The sequence below is a fragment of the Gossypium hirsutum genome, chromosome A05 (genome assembly GCF_007990345.1).
Source record: "Gossypium hirsutum isolate 1008001.06 chromosome A05, Gossypium_hirsutum_v2.1, whole genome shotgun sequence".
NCBI lineage: Eukaryota > Viridiplantae > Streptophyta > Magnoliopsida > Malvales > Malvaceae > Gossypium > Gossypium hirsutum.
This window is the reverse complement of record NC_053428.1, coordinates 12,576,546-12,586,673: the sequence shown is the minus strand read 5'-3', so window position 1 is coordinate 12,586,673 and position 10,128 is coordinate 12,576,546. Positions and strand designations below refer to the sequence as shown.

General features: G+C 35.3%; 1 protein-coding gene across 2 annotated transcripts; it reads left to right on the top strand.

Annotated features, from left to right (window-relative positions):
* Nucleotides 1–405: 405 nt before the first annotated feature.
* LOC107917909 (homeobox-leucine zipper protein GLABRA 2) lies at nt 406–6,332 on the top strand. 2 transcript variants are annotated; one of them, NM_001327139.1, is given in 12 exon segments: nt 598–655; nt 781–1,064; nt 1,668–1,785; nt 1,892–2,086; nt 2,179–2,556; nt 2,640–2,741; nt 4,302–4,511; nt 4,651–4,825; nt 4,929–5,200; nt 5,412–5,498; nt 5,574–5,978; nt 6,106–6,332. In NM_001327139.1, coding segments are annotated over 11 exon segments (2,262 nt in total). In that variant the 5' UTR covers nt 598; the 3' UTR covers nt 5,958–5,978; nt 6,106–6,332.
* The last annotated feature ends 3,796 nt before the right edge of the window (nt 6,333–10,128 follow it).

The window sequence follows — 10,128 nt, the reverse complement described above, 5'->3', positions numbered from 1 at the left end:
AATATTCTATTGGCATGTTGACATATTCATAAATGTTGGATTTGTCAATTTCTAGCGACACCTTTTTGAGATTCACTAAAATTTAATTACATTGCATCTAAATTTGTAATTACTGTTTAATGATCTTGGCAAAATCCGAAGTTAATTACTGTTATATAATGTATATATATATTCTATTGGAGCCCATAGTTGAAGCGAGCAAGCTGGAGCCATAGCATTATATATAAACTGAAAATACCGTTGGTAAGCTCAATCCAAGCGTTCAACAGCTTTAAAGTTAGTTGGGTCTTTCACATTAGCATTTACAAATATCTAACAGTCAACTCCTACCAGCCTTTTTTTCTTTTCTTCTCCTCTCTGAGCCTTACTTATGAACTCAACCATGGCAGAAAATCTCCTCACTATAATATTTTACTATTTGAAACGAATAAATAAAATAAATTAAAAAGCGATGGGTGAGTTCATTTTTGTTTTATATCCTTAAAATCGATGAGACCCCACATTTAATTCCTCTCTCTCTATCCCTTTCTTCCTGCCCCTTAAAAACAACCATTTCATCAGCTCATCCAAATCCCATATTGCCATGGGCGTCGTCGACATGACTAACCCACCCACCAAAGATTTCTTTGCTTCTCCCGCTCTCTCTCTTAGCCTTGTAAGTAGCTTTTAACTTTTTTTTTTTTGTTTCTCAATATCATGTATATATATCTCATACGTATGACTAGCTAACTCTTTTTCCAACTTGTATGTGTTTCTTTTTCTCGTCTGTGTTTTATAAAGGCCGGGATATTCCGGGATGCCGGTGCTACGGCGGCAGCTGCAACTGCGAGTGCGAGTATGGAGGTGGAGGAAGGAGATGAAGGAAGCGGAGGAGGAGGAGGATCAGGTAGTAAGAAAGATGACACTGTAGAAATCAGTAGCGAAAACTCGGGCCCTGCAAGATCAAGATCCGAGGATGACTTGCTAGATCACGACGATGACGAGGATGACGCCGATAAGTCCAAAAAGAAGAAGAGAAAGAAGTATCATCGTCACACCGCCGACCAAATCAGAGAAATGGAAGCGTAAATCTCCCATTTTCATCTCTCCCCCCACCCCTTGCTTTTATGCAATTCTCATAAGTATATTAAGGTCTTGAAAGCAATGATATTTAGTAAATCTGAAATCCGAATCCAAGCTACAATGAAAACCGAGTTACTTTGGGTAATTTTAATTCAAATTCACCAAATGTCTTAATTACGATAAATTTGGTACATATGCCAAACTCTCATATATAGACATACACTACCATGCATGGAGTAGTTTGGAAATATTTTAAATTAATTCTGAGAAAGTTAGTGACATGCTTACAGAAGAAAACAAGATTATAAAGTTAAAGATGACCCAAAGTTTTATGGTGACTTTAGTTGCCTTTTATGGCTTTGTTTTTACATGAAAGATTGATAATAAAATCATATGCACCAAAAGCCATATTCTTTGGTTTTTTTTGTTTTTTCTTTAATCATGGCTGAAGTGATGTCTTTCTTGTTCTCTAATTGCTTGACATGAATTATTATCCTCATATGATCGAAGTTTATGGTGAGATTTGTTGTATTCTGTCTGTAACAAATTAAAGTAATGTTATTTGCCTTGTATGAAGAACTGAATGAAATGTAAAACATTTTCAGGCTGTTTAAGGAATCACCCCATCCAGATGAGAAGCAAAGGCAGCAATTGAGTAAACAATTAGGCCTTGCTCCAAGACAAGTCAAGTTCTGGTTTCAAAATCGTCGAACACAAATCAAAGTAATCGCATTTTTCTCTTCTAAAGTTTTCACCATACATATGGCCGGCTTTAGTTGAAATCAGAGTACTTCTTTGCTGGTGTTAATGGAGTTGCGCCAATTTGCAGGCTATACAAGAGCGCCATGAAAATTCGTTGTTGAAGCAAGAGCTGGAGAAGCTCCGAGACGAAAACAAAGCCATGAGGGAGACTATAAATAAAGCGTGTTGCCTCAACTGTGGCATGGCTACCACTGCCAAAGATGGCTCCATTACAGCTGAAGAACAACAACTACGAATCGAGAATGCCAAACTCAAAGCCGAGGTCTAGAGAGCTAATAATCAATAGATTTTTTTTTCTCTCGTAAAAATCTTTATTTAATGTCCATAATATATTCAGTTTCAAAACATTTGCAGGTAGAAAAACTGAGAACAGTAATAGGAAAATACCCTCCGGGTGCATCAACGACTGGTTCATGTTCATCTGGAAATGACCAAGAAAACAGGAGTTCATTGGATTTTTACACTGGGATTTTTGGACTTGAAAAGTCGAGAATCATGGAGATTGTAAACCAAGCCATGGAAGAGTTGCAAAAGATGGCTACGGCTGGTGAACCGCTGTGGGTTCGAAGCGTTGAGACGGGTCGGGAGATACTTAACTACGATGAGTACGTCAAAGAGTTATCTGTTGAAAGTTCAAGCAATGGGAGGCCAAAAAGATCCATTGAAGCCTCTAGAGAGACTGGGGTTGTTTTTCTTGATCTCCCGAGGCTGGTACAAAGCTTCATGGATGCGGTAAGAATCAATATGCACATATATATAGAAGTCATTTCTATAGTTAACTGTAAATATGATTTTAATTTTATCTCTTTCAATAGAATCAATGGAAGGAAATGTTCCCATGCATAATCTCAAAGGCTGCTACTGTTGATGTGATTTGCCATGGGGAAGCTCCGAATAAAAATGGTGCTGTACAGTTGGTAAGTTTGCCTAATTTTTCTGTCCGCAATTCTTGTTGTCGTGTTTTTTTTTTTTAATGTCTAAAAGACAAAACGCAAATATTTATGTTTTTTCAAGTACTTTTTATAAAAATTTTGAATTAAACTATTTTAAAATACAATATTAAAGATAGCATTATAAATAAATAAATATATTTCTAAAAAAATAGTTTTATATCTACATAACTCGATACGTTAGAATTTATGTTATATAAAATTCAATTTGTTCATATATATACACGTATTATCTTAAGAGTTTTCTTTTTCGTATTAAATTTTACTTTATATTTTGCTTTAATTATATTTCTTTTATAACGTAATTATGTCATATTCAGCATTTCTAGATCTACCGTTTACGATGTTACGATATGCTTTTCAAGATAATGTGGAGTAGCAGTTATATAGCATTGAAATATTAACCTCGATAAATTTCAGCCATATTATAATATAGATTACATTGATAATGTGATGCCACTTTAACAACAATATTTCAAAGATTGAGACAAGTATTAATGTATATAATAAGGAGCTGAAAATATAAATTTGGTATTTTTAATGTATATTTAATTTACTCAAGAAAATGTATATTTAATTTTTTTATAACTTTTAAATTATCTGTTCAATCATAATATTTATATGTTTATTATAATTATATAATAATAAAGTTATGTTGTCGTTTTGGAACAACACAAAACAAAACAAAAAAAAAGTAAAAATAATTAACAGAATTATATAAATAATTTACTTTGAAAAACGAACTACTTTCTTTTATTTTTATGTATTTTTTTTATAATAATCACCATATTAACTTTTTACCTTTTTTTAATTTTTTTTATTTTCATCAACAGAATGAATGTCGTATAATCTGTTGATATATATATGTTTTGTGAAGTTCTGGTGATAATAAAATTATTAAATAAAATTTTATTTTCAATTTGAGCTATCTTGTTATATACGGTTTCTTTCTTTTTTGAGACAGTGGTGCACGTCAAAAGTCGAAACTTTTTTTCCCCTTTTTTTATGTCTCTAACCTACAATAAACTAATCTACAATCGTACTCTAAACGCAGCGGAAGGTCAAAGTCTTTTGACACCGACCCTTCTCATTATTAGTTATTTTTTTTGGGTAATTAGGGAGCCCAAAAAATATTTATAATTTAGTCATTTGAAATAAATAATTCTTACTAATAAATTTAGAATTTAACCATCACAATAAATTTGTTGAAAGGAGGTTAATTCTTTCAAGATAAATTTTTAGAATGTTGTTCATCTAGAGTTGATGGATCCAGTGGAGATTTTGTCTCCCAATTTTATGATAACTCAAGTGTGTAAAGAAGTGATGAATATAACAAAATAAAAGCCTCTCGTTGGACGTTTTGAAGAGATAGATCATATGTGCATGCACAACCCACACTAAAAATATCTCTAACATTTGAATTTGTTCCGAAACTGCAACCTCCTTGTAAACAGAAAAAATAATGCTAATGTTTTTAATTAAGTTTTACACATTGCATTGATGGTTAGTATTCTGAAATGGTTGCAGATGTTTGCTGAGCTGCAAATGCTCACACCCTTGGTGCCTACCAGAGAAGTGTACTTTGTCCGGTACTGCAAGCAATTGAGTGCTGAACAATGGGCAATTGTCGACGTTTCTATTGACAAAGTTGAAGAAAATATCGATGCATCCTTAGTGAAATGCAGAAAACGTCCATCAGGTTGCATCATCCAGGATACAACCAATGGCCATTGTAAGGTATACATACATATGCATATAGCTCTTCTCGGGGAAATTCATGGTTTGCCAGCAAATTTAGAACTTTCTTTCTCGTTTGAATTGATAGAGTTTCATCTCGAAAACAAACTTATGAATCCACTTTTTAACTAATTTTCAGGTGATTTGGGTGGAACACCTTGAGTGCCAGAAAAACACTGTTCACACGTTGTACCGTACCATTGTTCGCAGTGGACTAGCATTTGGTGCAAGGCATTGGATGGCAACATTACAACATCAGTGTGAAAGGCTCGTTTTCTTCATGGCAACCAATGTTCCTACCAAGGATTCAACTGGTATGTTTAAATTTTTGTCCATTGTGTTATGTAATTTAACAAATGGCATTTATTTTGTGTGCAAAGAAAATTTTCAGACGAATGCCGGTTATTAAAATTTTAGGTGTTGCAACATTGGCTGGGAGGAAGAGTATTTTGAAATTGGCCCAGAGAATGACATGGAGCTTTTGTCATTCAATTGGAGCATCAAGTTATCATACCTGGAATAAAGTCTCTACAAAAACAGGGGAAGACATTAGAGTATCTTCCAGGAAAAACTTAAATGACCCCGGTGAGCCACATGGGGTCATCGTCTGTGCTGTTTCTTCCGTTTGGTTGCCTGTCTCTCCGACTCTTTTATTTGATTTCTTGAGAGACGAATCTCGTCGCAGTGAGGTACTACTATATAGTATAGCTTTTGCCTTAATACAGTCACTAGAATAAGCCATTAGGGAATCTATAATTTAGCTCAATTAATTTATGCAATCACGTTTAAGAAGTCACAAATAACCTGGGATTTCTTTCTGCCAACAAAAAGAATATTAGAATTATAAAATAAGAATTTCTATGAATAGTCATTTACCCATTTTTCTTCTGCAAACTCTAGTGGGATATCATGTCAAACGGAGGTCCTGTACAATCCATTGCAAACTTGGCCAAAGGAAAGGATCGGGGAAATGCAGTAACAATTCAAGTAAGTTCTTTAGGGTGTTTCTTTCCCCTGTTAACCGTATACAACATTCTGAACAGAATCATGTTTTCTGTTCAGGCAATGAAGTCAAAAGAGAATAGCATGTGGGTACTCCAAGATAGTTGCACTAATGCTTTTGAATCCATGGTGGTCTTTGCTCATGTGGATGTAACTGGAATACAATCAGTGATCACAGGATGTGACTCTAGCAACATGGCCATATTACCTTCAGGCTTCTCCATTCTTCCTGACGGACTCGAGTCAAGGCCATTAGTGATTTCTTCTAGGCACGAGAAAAGCAATGATACCGAAGGAGGATCATTGCTTACTGTAGCTTTCCAAATCCTAACAAACAGCTCCCCGACTGCCAAACTAACCATGGAATCTGTGGAATCTGTCAACACAATAGTATCTTGCACATTACGAAACATTAAGACAAGCTTGCAATGTGAAGATGGGTGATCAAATACCCTTCTTGATTAGGTAGACATTAACTGTAAAACTCATAGTTTTTTTTTTTTTATTTTCTTTCCCCCACAACTTGCAGGTTTAAGCAATGACCTATTTTTGCTATGTGGGTTTGTTTCTATTCCTTGTTTGGTTAGCACAGATGGTTTGGACACCAGGCATGTTTTGGAGGGCAAGCTGGATTCAGAGAGTTCGGATTTAAAAATCATTTTAGATGTAGGAGAGTGAAATATTCTCATGTATAGAATTACTATTCATTGATGCAATATTGTGTTTGTCTTGATTACTTTACCAACTTATATAGGCCCTAAAGGACGTTGATTTATCCACTGTTTTTTAAAGAAATTTAAGGTTTTTACACTGCTAAAACTATCTCACAGCATGCCATTGCCAACCAATCTTAATTACTTATGGCTCAATACCAACAAATAAAACTATGACCTTTGAAGCATCAATCATCACGGAGATGCTTACAGTGAGGTTTTTAAGGACTAAATTTATTGGATAATCACTCAAAACTTAAGTATTTTCATTTTGCATCAGCAATTGGAATGAGGTAGTGTAAGGCCCAATTTTATGCCCAGGCCCGAATATTAAAACAATAAACAACAGTCCAATTACAAAATAACAAACCAGCCCACTACCTAGCCCAACAGCAGAAACCCTAGCCCAAATAAAAAAAACAAATGTTTGCAGCAGAAAACCCTAGGCGCAGCATGCCTAGGGCGCGCCGCTCAGCCTCGTCTGTCCCCCTCACGCTCGCACGCCTCAGCCTTGGCCACCACGACGCCCACGCGTCTGACACTCCCACCGTGCCCACCACCTGCAACAAGAACAGACACCACAGCAAGGAAAGCATGCAAATGATGGGGAAAACAATAAACTAAAGAAACAAAACAAATATATGGGCTTTAAAAGCCGAAATCGGTCATGGGAACGATGATTTTTTTCCTTTCATTTTTCAGTTGTAATACTACTTAGAATACAAAAAAGGTAGATTGAAGCAAGAAAAGACCCGAAACAGAAAAGGCAGAGATCTAAGGTTTCTTTTATTTTTATTCGAAAACTCATCTATTATATCTATACATAGCAAAAATTTATAAAAAAGAATAACAAAAAAAAAATAAAATTTTTTACCTTTCCGGCCACCGCGTGCGGTGGCCGGCGCCGGCGAGCCTCCGGTGACCCCCCCCTTTGCCGAAAATCGCTCCGAGCTCTCCTCTCCTCTCTCCCTTTTCTTTTTTTTCTCTCTCAGCTTTACAAATGATTTTTTTTGAAATTTTTTTGACTTTTATAGGGGGTCAAAACGCACCGTTTTGGACCCCCAGTTTAAACACATAAAGCGACGTCGTTTTGAACGCGGGTCGGGTCGACCCGACCCGCGCCAGGGAGGATCCGCGTGTTTTTCTTTGGAAGGGCTAATTGCGCTTTTAGCCCTTCCGCTTTTTCGGGAGTTTACAATCAAGCTTTTCTTTATTTTTAATCTGGCTCCATGGTTTCGCCCCGAATTCATTCTGGTCCCCCATGCTGCGCAGCGTTTTAATACTTGGGTTTATTGCGCTTTTGACCCTCCAAGTTGCACGCGCGTTACAATCAAGTCCCTTTTCTTTGTTTTCATTTTAAATGGGCCCTACAACTTTGTTTTTTAATTCGATTTTAATCTTTTTTTTCGTTTATTTTTGTATCTTTATCAAATATCCTTGTTATTTTTATATTATTAGTATTATTAGTATTAATATTATTATAACTATGTACTAGTGTATATTTTATCACGTATGTGTATACACATATATTTTTGTATTTAACATTTTTCATTTCACTTTATTTTAATATTTTATTAATTTTATGTACGTTTCTTTTATATTCCAATGTTATTATTATTATTATTATTATTAGTTTATGCTTTTGTTATATATCTATATATTTATAATATATATATACGTACTTATACATACTTAAATATATCTTTTCACATTTCATAATGCTTATATACTTACACATATTTATGCACATTTTACATCATATACATACTTATATATTTTATACTCTTAAAAATGCTTTTCGTATATTTCACATATTTTATAATTCACATACATATATTTTATATAATCACGATTTGTAAATATATAAATACACATTTACATTTTTTTAATATTTACCGATTTTACATATATGTACATACTTATCTATGTTTTCATATTCTGTAATTTATATATTTCTTATTTTATGGCTTTAAATTATACATGCATATATATATATATTTTTACATAATTGTATTTATTGTCATCATTGTTACTTGGTGTATGTTTATTTATCCATGTACACTAGTGCTTTTTCTAAAATGTTAGTTCTATTTATTTAGTTGTATGCTTTGTTTATGTAATCTCCTCGTCAGTTCATTTTGCCTATTACATTGTTGTTACTCATTTTACTTTGCTCACCTTGTCGTATTCGTTATTGTTTTGTCAAGCATCGACACTAAACACCAAAAGGAAAATTTTTCTAAATAAGGCAATATTTCGCGTTTGGAAACTCGAGAAAACGTGCCCTAACGTGCTGGGTTTCGATTTCTCGTTTGACTAAATAGCCAAATATCCTCTTAAAGCTTCAAAGTATGGTTTCATTAAACTATAAGGTGATCTTGGTTTCGATGGTTTAGAGTATCGTGTCCTAACGTGCTGGATGTGATATTCCTTCGGAACAAGAGAACCTTATGTTTCAATTCATGATATCAGATTTTCTTTTAAGGATCGTATTTTTTAAAAACTCTTCAAATTTTCAATTTTCGACACCAAGACACTAATTAATCAACTAGGTACCAATTTTGGGCGTATCGAGGGTGCTAATCCTTCCTCGTGCGTAACCGGCCCCCGAACTCATTTTTCTGAATTTCGTAGACCAAAATCGTTGTTTTAATAAAATTAAATCATTTATTAAAAACAACCACTTTTTGAGGTGACCCGATCACACCTCGTCAAAAAAGGATTGGTGGCGACTCCCGTTTTCATTCTTTTTTAAATCCAAGTAGACCCCGTTTTCATCAAAAAATGGTGTCAACAGCTTGGCGACTCTACTGGGGACATAAGAGAGTCAAGCCACGTGTTAATTATTTCTTGTCTTTTGTCGAAAGTTGAAAATTCGATTTACGATCCTCTCATCTTTTGTTTTGAGTTACATTTTTATCGTGTTCTGTATTTTATTTTATACCTCTGCACATTCCATTGCATGACCGTTGGTCACACCTTTTAAGTGGGAGTGAGAAACTACGCCTTCGTGAGGTTTTCACCTCCGCATGGGATAGTGAATCGCTTCCGGGATACATCCGTACCTATGTCTTCGTGAGATTTTCATCTCCGCATGGCCATAGGGAAATGTATTCCCCTGAACTGAACTCGGTCCATATGAGCCTATAATGGGTGAGGATCGAGGAATCTGCTGGTTCAGGTACCCTCACTTTAGAACCAAACCACACATAGCGAGCCATAAGAACCCATCGAGATAGAGCTATTCTAGACCCTAGTGCTTACTGAATAGATGCTATATTTATTATTGTTTATTTTAAATCCTAGATCTAATTTGCTTTGTTTGTGATTGCATGGCATTTTCATTTCAAAAGAGGTGTCGATTCACGTTCAGTATAGATAGAAAGCTTATCATGGAAAAGAGGTTTCTTGATAAAGTAGAAGACAATGCAGCTGTACGATTATGGGCTGAGACAATGTGGAGAGAGAAAGGCGATAGTCTTGCAGAAGGGTACGTATCAGAGTTATGGGACTTCACTCGTATCAGCGTAGTCCAAAATGATCTGCGAGAAATGAAGGAAATATGGGATCAATGGGACGACGGGACCAAGCAGATGTTTTACTGTGATTACGGGGACTTGCCTCACCTACTTGGTGTCAAAGTGGACAAGCATTTATTCCGAGCCCTAGCCCAGTTTTGGAATCCTGCTTACAGTTGTTTCACTTTTGGAAAAGTGGACTTGGTGCCCACCGTGGAAGAATATACGACCTTGCTTCGGTGTCCAAAGATTCAAATTGACAAAGCCTATTCTAGAGCTGCTAGTGTCCCGACATTATTAAAAAAATTGATGAGCATTACAGGGATGAGCGAACAGTGGGTCGCTGCCCGGATCCAACAGAAAGGAGACAGTAAATGCGTTCCT